This window comes from Hypanus sabinus, chromosome 6 (genome assembly GCF_030144855.1).
Source record: "Hypanus sabinus isolate sHypSab1 chromosome 6, sHypSab1.hap1, whole genome shotgun sequence".
In the NCBI taxonomy this organism is placed as follows: domain Eukaryota; kingdom Metazoa; phylum Chordata; class Chondrichthyes; order Myliobatiformes; family Dasyatidae; genus Hypanus; species Hypanus sabinus.
In genome coordinates, this window is record NC_082711.1 from 62,908,635 (window position 1) to 62,932,843 (window position 24,209).

Genomic DNA, 24,209 nt, shown 5'->3' on the forward strand with positions numbered 1-24,209 from the left:
CCCTTAATAGAGAGAGAGCCTGTGGTATGTCAAATACCAGGTGAACGAATAGTCTTTGGGGTACTGCAAATTGGTATCTTTGCTGAAACTTTGCTGCATGCTTGAGAGCTTGGTAGTGGGTGCCGGTGCTTGCTTTATTTTTCCTCACTGGTGGGGGGGTGGGGATCATTGCTTTGCTGCTCCTTGAGCAATGGGAGGGGGGAGATTTGGGGTTCTAACACTTAACTGTCATTCATTCGTTGGCGTCATTCTTTTGTGGATGGTTGCAAAGAAAAAACATTTCAGGATGTATATTGTATGCATTTCTCTGACGTTAAATGTACCTTTGAAATGGGGCAGCAGGGGAGATGATAGGCAAGTGAAAAGAAGAGGTAAGGGATCAGAGTGGGGAATAGACGAACAGGGAAGGGCAAGGGAAAAAAAATTACAGGCAGAAGAAATCAATGTGCCATCTGGTTGGAGGCTACCTAGATGGAATATGAGGTGTTGCTCCTCCACACTGACAGTGGCTTTGTCATGGCAAAAGTAGAGGCTATGGACTGACAGATCAGAATGGGATAGGAATTAAAATGGCTGGCCATCAGGAAATTCCACTTTGGCAGATGGCCAAACACAAAAACAGTGCTGAGTTAACTGAAATGCATCAAAAAGCCAGTCATGTATATACAATGGGTCAAGATCTGGGCAATTGAACCAAGCATTAAACATTTTAAAATGACAAGATGTTTTGCACCATTGTTTCACTGATATAGGGAGCACATTGTGTCCCTCAGAATGAGATCAAATAAAGGTTCCAGAGTGACTAGTTTGTCACTTAGCATTTCAAACATGGTCAAGACAATAACTGCGGTGTTTTATATAAAAATGGCTATTCATCACAGTACTGTGGTAAAAGGTGGCATCGGGGTTGTGTATTCAGAAGCTTTTAGAATACTAATGTGAACCTTGTTCCAACAAAAGTGATTGAACATTCACAATTGATTTTGTCAGTAAGATGTGGTTCCTTTGCAAATGTGTAATTCTATGAAACCATTAATTCACACCCAAAATACTTTAGTAAGCTCTGCAACTGTAATAGTAGAAATTTGTTAAACACCTGCTATTATTTAAAAGGCATAAAAACTCAATATATTGTATGTTCAGGAAGATTTTCCCACCGGGCCTCCCCTCTATGTTTCTTTGTATTCAGTGTTACATCTTCAGGTTCCATTTCCATTTGACTCATTCAAAGCCCCAACACGTCAACCATTGTAGCTTTATATGCTCACCAAAATTTAAAAAGATATCTATATATATATTTAAATGTACTCCAACTAATGTATGCTATTCAAATAAAATAATTTAATTATAAAACATTGAGGCAAAGCCCTAAATTATATTGGCTTTTTTAAACAATCCATTAAATTAAAAAGCTAATTCATAACAAATTTGATCTAGCACTTAATCTGGTATTTTTCAAAATAACTTTTTGTAACAGTAATACATGAATTAATTAATAAACCATTTTTGAACTCATCTTTTATTTTATAACTAATTGCATGAAGCCTTTAAAATTACAATATACACTCAGAGGTCACTTTATTAGGTACACCTTAGAACCCTGTGTGGTCTTCTGTTGCAGCCCATCTACTTCAAGAATTGATGTATTGTGCATTTAGGGATGCTCTTCTGCACACAACCATTGTAATGCATGGTAACTTGAGTTATTGCTACCTTCCTGTCAGCTTGAACCAATCTGGCCGTACTCATCCAACTTCTCTCAAAACAAGGCGTTTTCACCCATTGAACTGCAACTTACTGGATGTTTTTTGTTTATTTTTGAACCATTCACTGTAAACTCTAGAGACTGTTGTGTGTGAAAATCCTATGAGATTAATGGTTCCTGAGATACTTAAACCATCCTGCCTTAGCACCAGCAATCATTCCATGGTCAAAATCACTTAGGTCATATTATTCCCCATTCGGACATTTAATCTGAACAACTGAACGTCAAGCATCTCTGCATGCTTTTATGCAGTGAGTTGCTGCCACAAGATTGACTGATTAGATATTTGTGTTATTAGGTACAGATGCACCTAGCAAAGTGGCTACTGAGTGTATTTCTAAACTGCTTTGTATAAAAAAGGTATTTAACAATCAACTATTACATCACATGCAAACTTTGTGGGTGGCATTTGTTCCAATTTCAGAATAAAGTTTATTTCTTTAACAAAATGAAGTAATGCAAATATTCTAATAGACAGTTGATACACATGAAACATTTGTTAAAGTAACACAGAAAAGAAATACAGTATTTGTGATTCTTCAGTATCATACAAATATACATTTTCAAAAATACACAGTGACAATGGCATTTTTGTTCTTAATTTCTTATAAACAAAACACATTAGGACATCAAGAATACATGCTCAAGATAAGCCATACTGGTAATTAATGGTTATCCATATCCATGTCTCTCTGTCAAATTTCTTTCATTTACACTTAGCTGGCCACTTAGTTTCATCAGTAACTTCACAATTAGACCAGCCTGCAAGAAACAAGAAATAAAATGTAATTGAAATATAAAAAGAGAAAATGAAATAATTCCACTCTATTTTATTTATAGAGTAACATATTTACTTGATAAAGGTGATACTCTGAAAGGATGATTGGGGTCTCTCTTCCACACATCAGAGATATCTATCAGGTGTGCTGCATATGCAGAGCCCTTAGCATTGTCAATGATCCCTCCCATTGCCCAACCATCTCTTTAGCATCAGGCAAGAGGTATGTAGCATTAGTACAAGAACGGCTGGATGGGAAACAACTTCTTCCCCAGCCATAAGACTACTGAACTTCTGCCACCACCCAGGTCTCATCATGCATTAATTGTTAAACTTGTGTCATAAACACAGCTTATTAGTTGTTCATTTACTTGTGGTAATACTACCTTATGTGTTACGTGTGTGAGTTATTCAGTACTGTGTTGAGCACCTTCATCCAGAGGAACATTTGTTTATTTTACTAGTATACATGTATATGGTTGAATGATAATAAACTAAACTTGAACTTGATAATTGTTCACCTAAACTATTATTGTCACTGATTATGTACCAACTCCTGATACTGTTTTAAATTGAGAAAAGAAATTATACTTACCTCACTATTCATAATGATTTCTTACCTGCTTTGTGTGTACAACAAGGCTCATTTTATTTTCCAAACTGTGAATTTGAAAGTAGGCATCTGCTTCACCCAACTGCCACATGAGGGAGCCATACTTAAGACTAATCAGCAAAGCCTAACAAGGATTCAAGATGTATCAAAAAAACTACCACCAATCACTTCTGTAATTCTAAAGTACTCAGCAAATATCAGCAACAATGAACAATTCCCATCATAAATGGTCAAAGTATATACAGTATATCTGTGCAATAGTAATACAAGTCAGATAGGGAAAGGGCTTCCCTTTCTTCTCATGTTCTAACCTGAACAGTACCAGTTTTAATTTATTAGTTGTTACTTCGCAACAATCAAATCATGGCATCTATTTCTACAAATTCACAATAAAAAAATGTCTTCCAAATATACAATATACATTGAAAAACCAAAGCCACGTTTTTTGATCTCTACCATAATTTTCATTTCCTGTCCACCGACTCAGCAAATAACTAAAACTACAACAGAATGTTTCAACCTTTGACCTCAAGATGAGATCCAGAACATCAGATACCAATTCTCTCCTTCAGAATATCCCCTGAATCAAGCCCTGATGCACATCAGTTGTTGCTGAATTTCTCATCTATGCTTTCTCGTTATTCAAATGTATACTGGCTACAACCTGAACATCCAAAATTCTGCAAACGTACCCCAACAAAATATCTTCTTCACCTTTCACTTATGTGCATGGAGATTTTGGGAAGCAATTGCCAGATTTAAAATTTTAATCTTGCTTTCAAATTATTCCATGGCCTTTCCTCTCCCTATCTCTAATTCCCTCCTGTCCTAATATCCTCCTAAGATTATCAAAATCCCACTGACTCTGGGTTTTTCTGCTTGTGAACTAAATTAACCTATCACTGATGACTAGCTTAAATACTAATTCCCTTGTTCTGGAATTCTCTCTTTAAATATCTGCATGTCACTCTTGCCTTTTAGGATATGAATTAACCTTTCTACTCTGACCAACAATCCATTCATCTACTCTCACCAACTCTGATCATCTACTCTGACCAGCAAACTAGAATGAAAATATCTTTGCTAATGCTTCTAAAGCACTATATAAATCCAAGTCGTTATTTTTTGAGGAGTTAATATAAGTTGCTGTTACAAGTTTTTACTTTGAAAGCAATTTCATGTAGGAAGCACCTGGAAGTATTAAATTAACCTGCATTTGTCACATTATGAACTTATTGGGATTTATACAGTAAAATTACCTTTGTTTCCATGTTGAGCAAATGCAGACCTCTTGTGTTTACACCTACATAAACCTTGACAACTTTATGACCACTTGAGCTAGCCTTGGTATATATTTGTCCTGTGAAAAAGGCTGCTCCGTAGGTTGGAAATTCCCAGCAAATTTGCAGGAAGAGTCGTTGAAGATGGTGCATCTCCTTACTAATCCCTTCACGGCTGCTTAAGCCCTATTAGAGATTACATTCTTTTAGATATGCATTCCAAAGGAAAAAAATTACAAATGCTCAAAGGGAGAGAATGAGGTTTGTAAAGCAGTTTCACATCTACTTGGTAATTTAAAAAAGCGCATCAAATATTATTGTTAAAAATAACAATTTACAATGAAAAACCTGTTTATTTTTCCATTGTTAAAATAAATTCCACTGTGTTATTGTTTTAAGGTTTGTCAAACTTGTGCTGAAAGATATTACTGAAAATATTTCAAAAGCTGCAAATTACTACATACTGTTTTACATTAATATGACAGGGAGTTCGAGGGTAAGAGAGGAGGCAGAAGGGAAGTCAAGAAGGGACTTGGGAAAGTTAGAATGAGTAATGAAGAGACCTTGAGTAGTAAAGAGAATCACAAGGCATTCTACACATACATCAAAAGCAAGTAGAGAACTAAGGAGAGAATAGAACTCCTCAAGGATAAAGAAGGGAACGTGCTTAAAAGATTTGGGTAATATTCTAAGTAAATACTTTATGCCTGTATTTACCCAAGTGAAGGGTACAGAGGATTAAATAGAATAAAGCATGCTAAGATGCTAGGGCATCTGAAGATTAGGAAAAAGGTAGTGTCTGTGTATCTTTGCTAGTCACAGGTATGGTGCCAGAGGAGTGGCAAGCAACTAATGTTGTCCAATGAATTAGGAGAGGTTAAATTACTTTTTTAAAAAAAGAGAAGGTAATTGTAACATAGATTTCACAATGGTGTATTTTTGATGGCTCACATTTGAGAGCTATCTGTGTAGCTTTAATATACCTTGTTTAAAAAAGTGCCCAAAGGTCCACATAATGTATCAGGGATTAACAAGGCAGTTACTAACTAAAAGAAATCTTGAAATAATTAACTTGAAATACTTGACATTTACCATAAGAATGTAGAGATTTTTTAAAATAATTATGATATCTTGGTGGAGCTGTGATGACATTCTTCCTTGGTTTAGGTAACAAATGAAAACAGGTCATCAAATTTATTATGAAGAGAGGGATTACATGAAATTTTGGTAAATACTGCAATTTAAACCTCAGAAATAGTACAGGATAAATGGATCATTTGGGATTTGTCTAGTAAAGACCATGCACAGACACTGCTGGTAGCAAGTATTCAAGAAAGATTAATTAGGTGTTCTTTTTCCACTTATTAATTTGTTTCAGACTTCTAATTTGAATTATATATTCAAACCATAGACACCAAATACTATAAAAGCTATAAATCTGAAATAAAGCAGAAAATGCTGATAAACATTAAGAAAAACAAATTAAGTATTTTAGGGTCAATGACTCATCAGGTCTGATAATAGATCATTAACCCAAGGAGCTAAGCCTTCTTTCACATTAGCATAGATATGACCTGATGATAATGACCTGATCATTATTTTCTGTTTTAATTTAAACTACATTCTTGCTGATGGATATTATAAAAATTGGAAATATGGCAGTTTGAAATCAGTACATTAGTTTTCTATGGTACAATTCTCTTCTCTTTATTCAAATGTAAATTCACCTCTCTTAATTCACTAATTTACATGTCACATTATTATCTGGAGAATGTACAGGAGAATAACATTTTGTTCCACTTATGCTAATTTTGGCACAGATATGAAACAAAACACATAGGTTACACTATTGATCAGGAGAAATTCCAGTATCCGTAAGTCACCTTTGTACATCGGAGGAATAGAGAGAAAGAAGCTGATCATCACTTTTTCCTTCTAACTCATGGACATAGGTGAATTAAAAGCGTAAATAAGCTGAACATTTAATAAAATACGAAATAACAGCAAATCCTACTTATGAGGGTGCGCTTTTATTTTGCCAGTGGGAGAAGGGAGTATTGTTGCTTACACACGGGAGCAGGGAGCTGGGGGGGGGGAGATTTCGGGGTTCTCACACTTAACTGTCGTTCATTCTTTGGGGCACTTCTCTGTTTTCGTGGATGTTTGCGAAGAAAAAGAATTTCAGGATGTATATTGTATACATTTCTCTGACATTGTTGGACTTTTGAACCTTTGATCTTTCACCTCAGACAGTCGAGGAAGATTGGTATGGGTCCCCACGTCCTAAGAACTTACTGCAGGCGCACAATTGAGAGCATCCTGACTGGCTGCATCACTGCCTGGTATGGGAACTGTACCTCCCTTAATCGCAGGACTCTGCAGAGAGTGGTGCGGATAGCCCAGCGCATCTGTAGTGTGAACTTCCCATGAGTCAGGACATTTACAAAAATTAGTTTGAAAAAAAGGGTCCGAAGCATCATTGGGGACCCGAGTCACCCCAACCACAATCTATTCCAGTGCTACCATCCGGGAAATGGTACCGTAGCATAAAAACCAGGACCAACAGGCTCCGGTACAGCTTCTTCCACCGGGCCATCTGACTGATGAACTCATGCTGATTTGAGTGTATTTCTATATTATATTGACTGTTCTATATACTATAAATTATGAATTACTATGATTGCACATTGCACACTTAGACAGACATGTAATGTAAAGATTTTTACTCCTCATGTATGTGAAGGATGTAAGAAGTAAAGTTAATTTCATTCAATTCAAATGGTATTACATTTAGAAAGCAGCATGATAAATATTAAAGAATAACTTGAAACTGACCTTATACTCCTGTAGAATCCTACCAATCCAATGTGGACCCTTGCTTTTCACCTTGGTGCATGGTAATATACATTTGAGATTTTCCTCACTAAAAATGTTAAGAAACAGAAACAAGTTAGAACTACAGCAAACAACAAACACAGATAACAGACACACAATGTTCACTTCAACAGTATAGCTAAACACTGAAAGATGCAGAGGGAAAATATTTTGTCAAATAACAAAATAAAGTTCTTGCTTTTTACAGAAACTATTTGATCTTAGTCAAGATGAACTCCGTAATTGCAGTTAATTTCCCTGAGAATCCCTTTGCATGGGAAGGGAAATTAATTAAGTATAGTTTCTGTAACAGGAAGAACACATTTAAGCAAATTAGGTGAACAAAGAATTCTGTTTGCCTCTGATAAACTGCAAAGTGATACTGAGTATTCACAAACATGGGGTTATTTACTTCATTAAAACATGAGAAATTCGCAAAGAACTATATTTCATTATTGAGGAAAATAGCAGTTACAAAAAAAAAGAACTACATCTATCTTTGTCAATTCTTCCCATGCTCAATAAATCAATCCCAAAGTTTAAAAATTGAAAAGACCAAATCTCTGAAGGGAAAAAAATTCCATATGTACAATATGTTAGTTGGGACAACTCTTAAAGAACAAACGGTAATCAAGAAAATAGCTGAGGATCCCTTCATTTATTTGGAACACTATGCTATTTAATTGTGACAGGAGACCATTGCTGAACAGTTTCTAACTAGCATCAGTCACATTAACTTGTGTGGCTGTTAAGACACTACACTGTGCTCTGAGAGAACAGTATTTAAACAGCATCAGCTGTGTGTTCAAAAAGCAGTGATTCTTGACACTGATAGTTGGCACGAAATAAGCAATAAGACAATTCGGAGTTGCTTTGCTCACTGTGGTTTTAAGCATCTAGGCTTTGAAATGTCAGAAATAGTCAGAAGTAAATATGAAACTATTTCACTACTTCAATCTCCAAAAAGGAAGTATAATCATCTACATGACATCCAGAATTAAGTACTGCACTATTAATATTCTTGGGGTAACCTGAACCACCCTGAAGTATATGCTGTCTTTCCCAAAGGGACAGTTCTAAATGGAACTTCATTAGTAATAGAAAAATGTTTCAAAAAGTGACAGCTTATGTTTACTTCCTGTAATAATAGGAACTGGATCACTTTGCTTTCATTTATTCATGTTATTATTGTAAAATAGACAATCAGGGTTTCAAAGGGACAATCATTTGAGTGAGATGCACATATTTAAAGCACTGAAGTAATGTTACGTTTCTCAGCCAGAAAACCAAAATAATCAATTGTGAGATGGAGGTAGTAGGTAAGGTCATTAAAAATCTTGAACAAATATTCTAGTAGATTTGCTCTATCTGCCTTGTCCATCACTAATAGGCAAACTTACTTAAGGAATCCTTGCTTATGCTTTTTACTGTCATAATTTCCATAGATGATTTGAAGGAGGAGACCAGCCAAAATTATCAACTGACTGTCAGCACACGGATATAATCCTTTCAGCAGGTTACTACGTGCCTCATCAAATAGAATGAGGATAGCCAATGGATCGTCCACCTTTAACAAACAAAACATATGAAAATCAAAAAATAAACTGCAGATGCTGGAAGTCTGAAATAACAAAAGGAAATTCTTGGAATTGATGATCAGCTCAGAGAGCATCTCTGGAAAGGTAAACAGAGTGATGTTTCGGGCTAAAGACCTTTTATCAGAACTGGGAAAACAATGGGGTGCAGAAAAGGATGTCTTGAATGATTGCAAGTTACACAGATGGAGAGGGAAGGGGGCCTTAACAATATGAGACTAAACCTTTCTCCAAGGTCCCTAGAACTTCAACTGTTTTTTTCACTTTCCTAAACACAAGACATTCTGTAGATGCAGGAAATTATGAGCAACACACATCAAAATGCTAGAGGAACTCAGAAAGATGGGCAGTATCTATGGATGAGAATAAATAGTCAACATTTCATGCTGAGACCCTTCATCAAGACAGGAAATGAAGGGGGCAGAAGGCAGAATGCCACTTTCCTAGTTCTCATGAGGGACTTTGACTTAACCATTAATTATTTTTCTTTCCACAAATGCTGCCTAAACAAATGAGTATTTCTTTTTGTTTTTAAGTTAATATGTAGATTATGTATCTAGCACCATGTAAACTATGCTTAAACATTTTTGATACAATATTAAATCCACGTCAGCATAGGTGATAACATAAAATCATCAGTGGACAAGACCCCAAATTGATTACTAAAGCAAAATTGCAATGGTTACAATCAATACATTATAATTTCCAAAACACTTAATTATAAATAGGTCAAAATAAGTGAAAACTACATTTATGACCAATTCAATACAATACTTTCTCTTTTTTTTGCATTATTTTAATGCCAACCTTTCCAAGATTGGTAATCTTGCAAAGGTAATTGGAAAGGTAATGCCATACCTCACAATCCATGGACTGAGGGAAACAGCCCCATGCTGCCAGGCTATTGCAGATGCTGCAATGGTAATGTCAACAAGGGAAGACTAGCAGGAATGATTTGCTCACTGTTTTCCAATTCTTGAACATGCAACACCCAGTGACTGCAAATTAAAGATTCTGTTTGAATCTGATCAAGGAATAATGGAACTGCAGACACTGATGAGTCCACTTATAGTTTAGAAACCATAGTGTATTTTGATTTTAATTATAATTTTAGAATGCCATGTAAGAAATTCAAAGCAAACTCTCATTTCTTATCAATTCACTTCACAACAGGTTTGAGGTCCTTGACATTAAAGTTTTTAAATTCGAACAACATTTTAATCCCAAGCATGTTTAAAAATGAAAATTATTTCCAGTTTCATGAACTAAAGTGGGGCAGATATAATAATTTGGAGTATGGTATATGGTTTTGGTCATTCAGCTATAGAAGAGATGCGGTTAAACTGGAAAGAGTGCAGAAAAGATTTATAAGGATGTTGCCAGGACTACAAGTCCTGACTTTAGGAAGAGGTTGGCCAGACTGGGTCTTTATTTCTGTTTATGTGGCAGAATGAGGAGTGATCTTACAGAAATGTTTATAAAGTTCTCAGAGGCATAGATAAGGTGGATGGCAACAGTCTTTTCCGCAAGAGGAGGGAAGTCCAAAACAAAGAAGCATAGATTTAGGGTGAGAAGGGAAGGATTTAAAAAGGAGACGAGAAGAAACTTTTTCTTCACAGAGAGTGGTGTGGTGAGATTATATGGAATGAGTTGTCAGAGAAAGTGGTGGTGGAGGCAGGTTCTAAAAATATGATTTAAGAAGCACTTGGATAGGTATATGGTAGGGGGGACTTTAAGGGATATGTGCTGAAATCAGGGACTAATTGGGACTAACTGGGTGGGCACCTCACCTCAGTCAACATGGACTTGTTGGCCAAAGGACCTATATGTGACTATAAAAATCTTACTTTAAACTTTGCAAAAAAAAAAATCAACAAAATAGAAATAAACCATGAAAATGAAAGTGGTATGGGGAGGGGAGTGAGTAGAACTTATCCCAATTATTTCTCAGTTATCATCGTACACAAGAGAACAGTGGAAGGAGCAGAAAAAGCATTGAGAACCATCAAGAGTTATAACACCAGATCCATTGTAGAAACAGTTTACCAAAACAACACATTTCCTCAAACACTGAAATAAATTTTTGTTACAAGTCAAAGTTTGCTATCTTTATTACTATGACTAAGGGTTATTTTTAGCAGTGAAAGAATAGTGATGTATGTAATAATGTATATGTAACTAACTAAACAATCTATGAACATTAACCTTCTTCTCATTTTCTAGCTGAAGTCGCACATCCCTACGCAGGAAAAGTTGTGGCTTTTCCAAATGAGGATCAAGGCATGTTAATTCCATAACAATTTCCGGCCAGTCTCGCAGGTGCTGAAGTGATTTATGATATGGCTTGAGTTGCAAACCTGGACAAAGAAATTCATGTTATTTTAATGAAGCAGTAGCTTACATCTATGAAAAAAACTGATATGCCTTGAAGTCAATAATCAGAAAGTGAGAAATTTCAGTGGGTTACACGCAGACATTTCATTTCTGGGAATTAACTTGAAATATAACTGTCTCAGAGTGATGGCGTGAAAGCCAACTTTCCCACAGATTTTCAGTATTCAAAAATAAGAGCTTGGGTGCTCTTAATCTATTTTCTGCTGAATGTAGGCTTGTACCATTAAAATGGCCCAACTGTCCCATAGTCTTTTCAGTTCACGACAGGTGAATGCTCAAAGGCAACAGTGAATAGTATCCTCATTTTAAAAACAAAATTGACAAAATGCACAAAAAGATCAAAGCAAGTTAAATATCTCTATTGTATTCAGAATTTATGATAGATCTAACAGAAGGTTTGAGTGGTAAGATTTTCACACAAAGATTAGTGAATGAGCTGCCTCGGGGATTTGGAGGCAGGTACAATTACAGTGTATGAAAGGTGTTTGGACAAGTACCTGGATTGGAGAGTTATATATACTTGTGCAGAGAAATGAGAATAATTCAGATGATGTCATGAACAAGGTGGACCAAAAAGGACAGTTTTTGAGTTACAAAGTTTTATGATTTTTATGATCTCAGAAATGCCAAAAATAACAAATATAACTTATTTCAGGATTGGAAAACAATCAAAATAATTAGCTATGTTTCAAAATGCTTACTAAAATTTCTCCTGATACCATGCTTACAATTTTTATTTTATTCTATTTTAAAAACGGATTGAAAATTACATCCCTGACAATATCTGGCCATTTAACTTGCATGACAATATTAATAACCACATATTAAATTGTTTTGTTAACTTTCTTACTGAGGTTCTCAGAGCAGATCCAGATGGTAAAGTACTGTTGTGTTTCCTGTGAAAGCCGCATGCCTTCCATAATCTGCTGCACTGTTGTATTGTTACCATGCCTCAGTTCAACAGCACGGTATGACCCATCAGTACGATAAATCCTAACTTTCTCGTACTAATCAAAGAATAAAAAAGTACAAGTTAAAATTTAACTATATTTTAAATGTTTCTGAAAAGTTTATCCTTCTGATTATAACACAAAATGAACTTCTAATCAACACCATAAAAGACAAATTCATAAAAGCATTCCCTGAGAAACGTAAGCGCAGGATTTGCTGCCTGGAATTGTCAGCCCATTCATGAATCCTGCACAAATGAAAAACCTCTTAATATGTTACAAACATGAGGAAATCTGCAGATGCTGGAAATCCAAAGCAACACATAGAAAATGCTGGAGGAACTCGCAAGTCAGGTAGCATCTATGTAAAAGAGTTAGCAGTTGACCTCTCAGGCCAAGACCCTTCTTTAGACAAGTTCTGCCAGTTGAACTCAATATCAAGGCCCATGTTGATACAGAAGCTTGATGGAATTCTAGTGAAGAATCTACTCTCAGAACCCACGACACATTGATCCATTCATTTCACTGGAAATTTTAGGACTACAAGAAGAACAGGCAATATTTTAAACCCCCAGCACTCAGGACATGCGCGCTTCTCATTGTTACCATCAAGAAGGAGATTCAGAAGCTGAAGGCACGCACTCAGAATTCAGGATGGCTTTTTCCCTCTGCCCTCCAATTTCTAAATGGACATTGAACCTATGAACATTACCTCGCTAATGTTTTTTTCAATTTCTGTTTTTGCACTACTTCACTATTTAATATACACACACACACTTACATAGGCCAGCAATATTCAGCCTTATTCTGATTTTTGTTTCCCTTAATGTTTTTAACATTTAAATATGTTTAGATGATTTTATATTTTTTAAATTTCTTTTTAATGATATAATTGTTCACTTGAATTTAATAGTTTTAAAAGTTTTCTGCAAGTTAGACAGAGAAACACTGAACAACTGACAGTGGACAATAAAGCTGAGATGTTGTGGTTTCACCATCTATTCGAGATCTTCAGTTTTGCTGGCCCACCCAAACATACAGTATCACTAACATCACTGAAGGTCCTTTATGCTCAGGACATTTTCAGTAGGCAAAATTATTTTTGTAATTGCAGATAAGGTAACGATATAATATCAACATCTTCTGTTGGTGTTAGGGAGTATTCTAGAGTTAAGTGAATATAGCAGGTATCAATTCAAGCAAGAACCAGTCTTCAGTTCTTATTGTATATTGCAAGCAGTGAATTGAAGTTGAAAGCACAGGCTACTTACCAGACTAAAAGACAAGACTTGCAAAATGTTGACTATATTTGCATATACATCAGCCAAACGGTGGCAACTATTTACTTATGCACGTACTTACTTATCGACCAGCAATTACTTACTGTCCAGCAATCCCGTAATTTAATCCTAGCATAATGACAGGACAACTTGCAATGACCAATTAACCTACCAACCTGTATGTCTTTGGAATGTGGGAGTTATCTAGAGCACACAGAGGAAACCCGCACAGTCACAAGGAGAATGTACAAACCCCTCACAGGCAGATGTGGGAATAGGTAAAGTAATTTGCACCATTGTGATTTGAGTTAAAGGAAGTTTGCAGACTAGTCTGATATTATGACAATTAGTTTGTCCCAGAGGTTTCTCCCACAGTAGATGTGCAATTCGGAGGAAGCACTGTCAACCCAAAGTATTGAAGTAAACAAAGTTATTGTAACTACTGAAACTGTATTGAATCACCTATTGATTTTAAGGGTATAAAAGTGTGATGTACTTTTGAGTTTACGAGACTCTACTGAGAGAATCTCTGGAAGAACACCAGATTGTTGAGCTGAATTAAAGACTTCTGTATCACCAGCTTCAGTCTCTCTCTGATGACTGATGACAGTCACAACAGTTGGTATGTGCATGAGGGTAGAAATTCACAGGTCAGATTCAGTAAAATCCAGACCTGCAGTATATTTTAATGCGCCACTTCAATGTTCATTGGTATCATAATCTGCACTGTAATATTCTGCACTGCAATATAAAATAACCTCTACATGATTTTGGAAATGTACATGTTCATGAGACAATTAACAGCAAGATACATTGAGTATCACAATTTTGTACTTTATAGCAATAATATGGTTTCTGTACTTCCTACACTTATGGGGGCATTATTCCAAATTCAGTTGCTGAGCCATCTTCAACAACTTATGGCCTTCATTATCAATAATTACAATATTCATGCTAGTTCAATCCACCAATGTGCATGTTGGTTAGAAAATTAGAAATCTGCAGAAATGTGTGGGTTTCTATAGTTGACTCACCTTAGTCAACAAATGTATCAGAACAGATTATTGTTCCCACCTTACCAACTTATTTTGGCCCAAAGCACTATTACAAGGTAGGTAAAATTTGGTACATTTACACAATCCTTCTAAGATTTTTAAAATTAAATATTCATTCCTAAGTTTTGAAGATTTTCACCAGATATTACTGTTCTAAAAACATGCAATCTCAAACACTGGTTAAAGTATAACAGCAAATTTTTGTACATAGCAACATGATGCTTATAAAGTAATAAACAAAATATAAGTCTATGATTAAATATCAGACACAAACTAAACACTAAAGCTATGTTTTCATTATCGAAGTAAAAATGACCAAGTCCATTAAATATCAGCATACTGATAAAACACACAGCCTAGGATCTATCTAAAACAAAGTTCAAGCAGTTAAAGAGTACATGAACTTACTGGCTTATTCAGTGCATCAGTAAGAAGTTGTAATGTTTTTTCCCAATCATTCTGTTTGTTTTCTTTGCAGACTTGTATTGATGTCTTGCCCTGCTGGTCCACAATATGCTAGAATAATAAATATGCATAAAATAACTCACCACAATTTGCAAGCATTCTATGATGCTATATCCATTATTAAAATATGATCCACACAAAGTTATTTGTCTGCGAACATATCCGTAAGCAACTGTTACAGAGCTGATAAAGAAGCCAATTGAACTGTGATAGTAACTAATAGCCTCTTACATTGTTTAATGAATCCCCTGGATCCCTTTCTCTTTACCAATTACTATAAAACAAACTTTCAGGAAAGCAGAGGATAACTAGCAAGAAAGCTAGTATGGTCTATCAGGGGTGACAAACCTATGGCACATGTGCCCAAGATAGCACATGCAAAAATTTTGTTGGCACACGGCATGCAGTGACTCCGATTCTTTAAATCCTCCCAAAATAAAAAGGTACATGACTATTTTTACTGCCAAATGAAGCAGAGAACATTTTTTTTTACAACCCAAGAGCAGTGAGATGTTTTCACAGGAAATATTTCATGCCAGCCTGGTGCCATCTGGTATGTTGGGAGAACCTGTGTCATTGGATGACACATTTTGAAATTGTTGCAGATCTGGTCCACACTTCAGTATATGGTTCTAGAAATCCAGAGAAACTGACTGAGAAATCAGACAATATTTTCTCATCTCAGACAGGAGGATTATAATCTTCATACTCTCTCAGAGAACTGTGAATGAAATATTAAGTAAATTCAAGGACAAAAGGATTTTTATACCACATGAGAATCAGGACCAGGCAACAATGTGGAATTGCAATCAATGAATAGCTAAACCATTATCTTTTTGAATGGCAGGAAAGCTCCTGGATTTCTCCTGTTCTTTTTCCTTATATTCATTTCTAGCAAACCTATACTCAATACCTTCAAGGTAAGTCCATCTTTCCTTAGACAATGAGACTAAAACTGAACATAGAATTTCAGACGCAATCTTACCACAGCATGTACAGTTTCAGGACAACTTCCTAACTCTCAATTCAATCGTCTTTCAATACAGGGAAAATACCATTTGCCCTCCTAACTCTGCAATACTGGCATGAAAGCTTTCTGTCATTCATACACTAGCACACCAAGATCACTCTCAATACATTATTTTAAAAAATATCTTATTATTTTTCATATCAAAGTCAATAACCTCACATTATATTCAATATGCATCTATATTTATCCCATCAAACTGTCAACAATCTTTAACAGACTCTGTGTCCCACACAAAGTTCTGCTTGGTCCTTTCTCCTAAGGCATTAGCAAAGATTACGTATAGCTTAGAGTTCAATACTAAACTTAAAGCATCCCATTGGAAACAGTGTATCCACATGGGCATAAGAAAATAAAGAACAAGAGCAGGAATAAGCTGCAAGGCCCTTTAAATCTGCTGCATAATTTAATAAGTTTATATTTGATACCAACCTCAGCTCCATTCCTGTTCTCAATAATGTTCTACAGGGTAATGAAATAACAATGATTTTCAGAGCCTTGAATACATCCACTATCGCTTTTATGAATATAAGAAATAGGAGCAGAAGTCGGCTATCTGGTTCTACAAGCTTGCTCCACCATTCAATAAGATCATGGCTGATGTGGCTGTAGACTCAGCTCTAGCTACCTTGCCTTTTCCCCATTTCCTCAATTCCTTTGTTATGCCAAAATCTATCTGTGTCTTAAATATATTTAATGAGGTAGCCTCTACTGCTTCCTTAGGTAGAAAATTCCAGATTCATTACTCTCTGGCAGAGAAACAGTATCGCCTCATCTCCATCCTAAATCTATTGCCCCAAATTGCAAGGCTATGCCCCCTAGTTCTAGTCTCACTCACCAATAGAAACAGCCTTTCAACCTGTACCTTACTTATCGCTTTCATAGTGTGAGCAAGGCCTTGGGGAGTGCTGTTGAAAATAGAGACCTAGAGGTAAAGTATATAGTTCCCTGGAAGTTTCAAAATATGTAAGTTGCTGGTGAGGAAGGCATACGGTATACTTCACGGGCAAAAGAAATTTTTCACACAGAGTAGCTAATATGTGGAATAAGCTGCTGGAGGTGGTAGTGGAGGCAAGAGCAGTAACAAAATTTAAAAGGTATATGAACAGGTACCTGAATACGCAAATCATGGAAGGATGTGAAGGTGAAAGTATAGATAGTCATGATGGTCAACAGAGATAGGATGAGCTAAGGGGCCTGTTTCTAACTTGTACAAACATGCAGCTCTATGACTCAATAATGAAGAAAGAAGCTTTCAAAGTGTAGCTCACATGAAGACAAGAAGAAAGTGATGCAAAGAAATTGCTGAATCATACCCGATCAATCTCTGGATGCTGCAGCAGAAGTTGCACAATCTCTGCACGCCCTCCACCAGCTGCAAAATGTAGAGGGGAGCTGAGTTGTCCATTTAGAAGATTGGGATTACACTTTCCTTTTTCTAATAGGAATCGAGTAGCTTCAACTTTTCCATACCTAATGAGTAAATTGTGACAGGAAAATGTAAAAGACAGTTGTATACTTACATTCAATTACTTCTGCTTTTCGAATGAACATGATTTTGATTTTGTGATTTGGAACCTTTCTTTCATATTTAAGAAAACTGATTTGCTGTATCATCTCAATTTAATTTAACCATGGAGATGATTGTTGACTTTAGAAAGGCAACTTTGGGACAGCACATCCCAGTTCTCCACCTCTGATCCACCAGTGAAAGAGCAAGCAGCTTCAAATTCCTATATATTAATATCATAGGTGACTGGTCCTGGACCTTGTACATAAGTACAAGCACAAGGAAGACATGCCAGTACCTATACTTTCTTAGAAACTTAAAGAGATTTGGCATATCAGCAAATACTCTAACAAATTTCTGCAGATGTATATTGTTGTAAGTATTCTAACTGGTTGCTTCATAGCCTGGCATAACATTTCCAATGCACGGGAACAGAAAAGCCCGCAGAGTCCTGGACAGTTAAGTCCATCATGGACCCAACCCTCCACACCATTGAGACCAGCTATAGGAGGTGCTGGCTCAAGGTAGTGGCACCTGTAATCAAGAATTTCCACCTTTGGGATCATGCTCTATTATCTGCTACTACCATCAGGCAGGAAGTACCATACACCACCAGGTTCCAGAACATCTACTTTCCAAACCCATCAGGTCGTGACCTGAACCTATGTCTCTGTGTTTATTTCTCACTAATGTCTTACTTTTGCATAGTTTTTTCTGCTTTTTGTCTTGTCTGACTTATGAACGTCTTGTGTGTTGTCTGAACCTACACGCCTGGGATGCTGCTAAAAGCAAGTTTTTCATTCTACAACTCACCATACTTGCGCATATGAAAAAAACTTGACTTGATTTAATTGTAAGTAGTGCAACGGAGATGACTGAAGTTCTGAAGATGATGTGGGTTTACTGAAAATAGATCCGTACATCACATTTCTACACATCATCAGTTTTAAATGCAGATAGAACAGAAATGTTGGTTTTACAACAAGATGAGATTTTTTTTAAATGGTAGAGCGGAGATTGAGCTGGTGCTCATTTTTGGACCCAAACTGGTCTATCTTGTTTGTCTACGTCATAACTTGTGATTAGCATGTTCTGGATACTCCAGATAGGTGTGGATCCTTCTATTCTCTCCTCTGGGCTGGTCATAAGTTTGTACAGTGTAATAATAAAAGGTATGGAAACAAGACCACATTTTGCCTACCTTTGAAGTGGCTGCCACAAAAAATGAACCAAAATGCTATCAAAATGATATCATTGTTATCTATGTCACAAATGAAGTTAGTGAGCTCACCTATCTAGCAAATGTGATGGCAACACATTGAGGTGTACAAATATGTCAATTCAAGAATTAGAAAAAACAATGAAAGATTATCATCTAGTTTTCCTCTTTCCATATATGAGTGTAACCTGCTGAATATTGTCAGCAACTGTTTTGTTTCCTATTTTTTGCATCTGCAATGGGTCCGTTTTGAATGAATAAACACCTTAACCATATTTAAGAATGCTTTGACATCAAAAAGCTGGAAGTATGGTACACAAGCTAAAAATCTTTCAAAATAGTTAACTGTAAGGGATACTCAGAACTTTATAGCCAGAAGAAAATCAAAGACAAACTATATCTGAGGACAAATGCAAGACTTGTCTAATAATAGAAAGTACAGTAGAATTTGGGTATATGTCTTATTATATATCAGATTAGTTGGCAAGTTTAAAAGAGATCATCCTAAATGGTGAAGAACAATGGATGATGAAGGTGGTATGAGGCATGAAATGGATTACCATTATTTAGCATATCATCAAACATGCCACAGTGGAAAACTTCACAGCCAAACAATGCACGCACATAGGAGTACAAATGTAAGAACATGCAACAAGATGTGAATTATGAAGTAGACAAACAAGACTGACCAACTCCAATGATGAACCCTGTAATGCATGTGTTTGCATTTACCAAAACATCCAATACTCAAGCAAAAAAGAAAACAATGGGTGAAATTATACTTATGGCTTTATCAATGCCAGTAATGATTTTTAGATTGTATACAGTAAAACAACTTACCAACAAGCATAATGAATGGGAGCCCAATGATCACTGTCTAACTGATTAACTGAAAAGCCACTATCCAGTAGTTTGCTCAATAACTCTGTATCACCTTCACAGGCACTGCGATGCAGGGGAAAATCATCCACCCATTGTCGCTCCCTTGAGGAGAAATCAAATTCATATTACTACCCTTCCAAATAAAATTGTCATTAGAAACATATAAAGCACAAATAAATTATTTTTCCTTTAATTTATATGCCATTCCTTGTAAGTCAAAAGAAATTACAAGTTCATTGGGATAACTTCTGGGGAAGGTATGAAATGTACAAAAGGGACGGCTTACACCTGAACCCAAGGGGGTCCAATATCCTTGCAGGCAGGTTGTCTAGAGTTGTTTGGGTATGTTTAAACAAAATTGGCACGGGTCCAGAAACCGAAGTGATAGTGCTGAGTTTAGAAAGAGAGACTATGTGGAGTGAGACTCCTAGCAACGCGAGGCTAATGATAGAGCAAAATTGTGGTCAAAAAGATGAGTTGCAAAATAAAAAGCAAACAAAATCCAAAAGGGTGAAAACAGGACTGAAGGTCTTATATTTGAATGCTCGCACTATACGGAATAAGGTAGATGAACCTGTAGCAGTTACAGACTGGCATGTATGATGTAATCATGGCTGAAAGAAGATAACAGCTGGGAGCTTAATGTCCAAGGATACACACACTATTAAAAGGACAGGCAAAAAGGCAGAGGGAATGGCATTGCTCTGTTAGTAAAAAAAAGAAATCAAATCATTAGAAAAAGTTGATATGGGGTCAAAAGGTGTTGAGACATTGTGGATAGAGCTAAGGAACTGCAAGGGTAAAAAAGACTCTGATGGAATAAATATACAGACCCCCAACAGTACTAAGGATGTGGTCTGCATATTACAAATGGAGATAGAAAATGCATGCCAAAAGGGCAGCGTTACAATAGTCATGGGGAATTCCAAAATGCAGGTAGATTGGGAATATCAGGTTGGTGCTAGATTCTAAGAGGGGTAATTTCCAGAATGCCTATGAGATGCTTTTTAGAGCAGCTCGTGGTTGAGCCCATGAGGTGATCAATTATTCTGGATTGGGTGTTGTGCAATAATCTGGAATTGATTAGAAAGCTTAAGGTAAAAGAATCCTTAGGGGAAAGTGATCATAATATGATTGAATTCACACTGAATTTTGAGAAGCAAAAGTTAAAGTCAGATGTATCAGTATTATAGTGGAGTAAAGAGAATTCCAGAGGCATGAGAGAGGAGTTGGCCAGAACTGACTAGTAAAAAACACTGGCAGGGATGATGGCAGAGCAGCAATAGCTGAAAGCAATTCAGAAGGATACATATGCCAAAGGGGAAGAAGAACACTAAAGGCAAGATAACACAACTGTGGCTAACAAGAGAGGTCAGGATCAATATAAAGGCCATGGTGACAGCATGTAACAGAACAAAATTTAGTGGGAAGTTAGAGGTTTGGGAAGCTTTCAAATACTAACAGCAGGCAACTAAAAATGTCATTAACGTAAAGATGGAATATGAAAGTAAACTAGCCAATAATACTAAAGAGGACACCAAAAATTTATTTAGTTACATAAGGTGTAAAAGAGAGGTGAAAGTAGATATTGGACCACTGGAAAACAATGCTGGGGAGAGGTAGTAATGGGGAAAGAAAGAAATGTTGGATGAATTGATAAGTTTTTTGCATCATTCTGCACTGTGGAAGACACAGGCAGTATGGTGGAAGTTCCAGGTGTCAGGGGTCATGAAATATGTTCAGTTACCATTTCTATGGAGAAGATTCCTGGGAAAACTGAAAGGTCTAAAGGTAGATAAGTCACCTGGACCAGATGATGTACACCCCAGGATTCTGAAAGAGGTGGCTGAAGAGATTGTGGAGGCATTAGTAATAATCTTTCAAGAATCACCAGATTCTGGAATGGTTCTGGAAGACTGTAAAATTGCAAATGTCATTCTACTCTTCAAAAAAGGAGAGAGATAGAAGAAAGGAAATTATAGGCCAGTTAGGCTGATCTCAGTGGTTGGAAAGGATTGGAATCGACTGTTAAGAATAAGGTTTCTAGGTACTTGGAAACGCATGATAAAATGAACCATAGTCAGCATGGTTTCCTCAAGGGAAAATCTTGCCTCACAAATCTGCTGGAATTCTTTGAAGAAATAACAAGCAGGAGAGACAAAGGAAAATTGGTTGATGTTGTGTATTTGGATTTTCGTAAGGCCTTTGGCAAGGTGCCACACGTGAGGCTGCCTAACAAACAACAAGCTCATGGTATTACAGGGAAGATTCTACCATGGCTAAAGCAGTGAATGATTGGCGGGAGAGAGAGTAGGAATAAAGGCAGCCTTGTCTGAATGGCTGCCAGTGACTAGAGGTGTTCCAAAGGGATCTGGGTTGAGACCGATTCTTGGATTTGGATGATAGAATTGATGGCTTTGTTGCAAAGTTTGAAGTTGATACAGAGATAGGTGGAGGAGCAAGTAGATTTGAGGAAGTAGAGAGGCTACAGAAGGACCTAGACTGATTAAGAGAATAGGCAAAGTAGTGATAGATGGAATAGTGTCGGCGAGTGCATAGTTATGTACCTTGATAGGAAAAAATGACTATTTTCTAAATGGACAGAAAATACAACAAACTGAGGTGCAAAGGGACTTGGGACTGCTTGTGTAGGATCCCCTAAAAGTTAATTTGCAAGTGACCCTATGGTGAAGAAGGCAAATGCAATGTTAGCATCTATTTCAAGAGGACTAGAATATAAAAGCAAGGAAGTAATATTGCGATTTTATAAAGTACTGGTGAGGCCTCACTTGGAGTATTGTGAGCAGTTTTTGGCCCCTCATCTTAGAAAGGATGTGCTAAAACTGAATAGGGTTCAAAGGGTTCTGAAAATGATTCCAGATTTGAACGGCTTGTCATATTTAATGGCTCTGGGCCTGTATTTACCAGAATTCACCAGAATGAGGGGCATCCTCATTGAAACCTATTGACTGGTGAAAGCCCTTGATAGAGTGGATGTGGAGAGGATACCTCCAATGGTGGGAGAATCTAAGATGAGAGGACACTGCCTCAAAATAGAGGGGCATCCTTTTAGAATGGAGGTGAGAAAGAATTTCTTTATTCAGAAAGTGGTGAATATGTGGAATTCCTTGCCACAGGCAGCTGCGGGGGGTGTGTGCGTGCGTGTGTGTGTAGGTATATATAATATTTATTAAGGGAGAGGTTGATAGATTCTTGATTGGTCAGGCCATGAAGGGATATGGGGAGCAGGCAGGAGATTGGGGCTGAGACGAGAAATGGATCAACCATGATGAAATGATGGAGCAGACTTGATAGGCTAAATGGCCAAATTCTGTGCCTTATGGTCTAAAATGCTGCACAGATTTTTTGCACTTGTCAAGTCAAGTCAAGTCACTTTTTATTGTCATTTCGACCATAACTGCTGATACAGTACACAGTAAAAACGAGACAACATTTTTCAGGACCATGGTGCTACATGAAACAATACAAAAACTACATTGAACTACGTAAAACAACACAGAAAACTACACTAGACTACAGACCTACTGTATCCAGAGATACTGGCCATGTGGCAGATACACTGCCACCTGGCTGGTCGAAGGACACACCACATGCCAATTAATATTTGGTCCCTCCCAACTAATCAATGCACACCTAAATTATTGGTCACCTTAATTGGATTATCTCACCCAGCCCCATGCTTTAAAAGGTGAGACTTGCCCTTGGCTAGCCCTTTCTTACAGACCACCACATTGGAGGTAAGTGCATTGATTTATGCTTGGGAAGGTCTATTGTTTGCCCTGGGAAGGGAGCCGCAGCTATCCAAGGTCAAGGGGGATAGCTGTTGTAGTGCTTTTCCCTTGTTCTTTGTTTGTGGAATCGTACCCTGTCCCCACACTGCTTCCTGTGTATTGTAGTTGCTTGTGTTGACCCGACTTCCCCTTTAATAACAAATTCCTTATTATTAAAACTGTGTGTGTCCAGGCCTCTACTGTTGAGACTCAAAGAACCAGTTATTTTCCACCATAACCTACCCAGGACTGCTTAAAGTGCACAAAACAGTGCAGGCATTACAATAAATAATAAACAAGACAATAGGCACAGTAGAGGGCAGTAGGTTAGTGTCAGTCCAGACTCTGGGTATTGAGGAGTCTGATGGCTTAGGGGAAGAAACTGTTACATATTCTGGTTGTGAGAGCCCGAATGCTTTGGTGCCTTTTCCCAGATGGCAGGAGGGAGAAGAGTTTGTATGAGGGGTACATGGGTCCTTCATAATGCTGTTTGCGTTGCGGATGCAGCATGTGGTGTAAATGTGGTATTGTTGAGGGAAGAATGTTGAACACAACACCATAACACTGGAAGAAATCCCCATAAACATTTCCAAGTAGTGCTTTGGGATCTTTTACATCTGTTAGACAGAGTAGAAACAACTTAGTTTGGTGACATCTGAACAGATGCCACCTCCGAGGATCCAGTACTGCTCATTACAATACTCAAGGATGTAACGTATCTTCAGTCCTCC

General features: G+C 37.0%; 1 protein-coding gene across 3 annotated transcripts in view; it reads right to left on the minus strand.

The window, feature by feature from the left end:
* Nucleotides 1-1,321: 1,321 nt before the first annotated feature.
* The window catches only part of krit1 (KRIT1 ankyrin repeat containing), a 47,099-nt gene continuing 24,211 nt past the window's right edge, over nt 1,322-24,209 (minus strand). For 2 of the 3 annotated variants that reach the window (XM_059972292.1, XM_059972293.1), the window contains exons 8-17: nt 19,646-19,789; nt 17,393-17,549; nt 14,993-15,100; nt 12,150-12,306; nt 11,111-11,262; nt 8,711-8,877; nt 7,272-7,359; nt 4,416-4,622; nt 3,164-3,280; nt 1,322-2,527 (exon numbers count right to left, since the gene is read on the minus strand). In XM_059972292.1, the coding sequence (XP_059828275.1) occupies nt 2,438-2,527; nt 3,164-3,280; nt 4,416-4,622; nt 7,272-7,359; nt 8,711-8,877; nt 11,111-11,262; nt 12,150-12,306; nt 14,993-15,100; nt 17,393-17,549; nt 19,646-19,789 (1,387 nt within the window). In that variant the 3' untranslated portion in view covers nt 1,322-2,437. The remainder of the gene's footprint in view (nt 2,528-3,163; nt 3,281-4,415; nt 4,623-7,271; nt 7,360-8,710; nt 8,878-11,110; nt 11,263-12,149; nt 12,307-14,992; nt 15,101-17,392; nt 17,550-19,645; nt 19,790-24,209) is intronic. The other variant, XM_059972294.1, reaches the window with a different exon arrangement.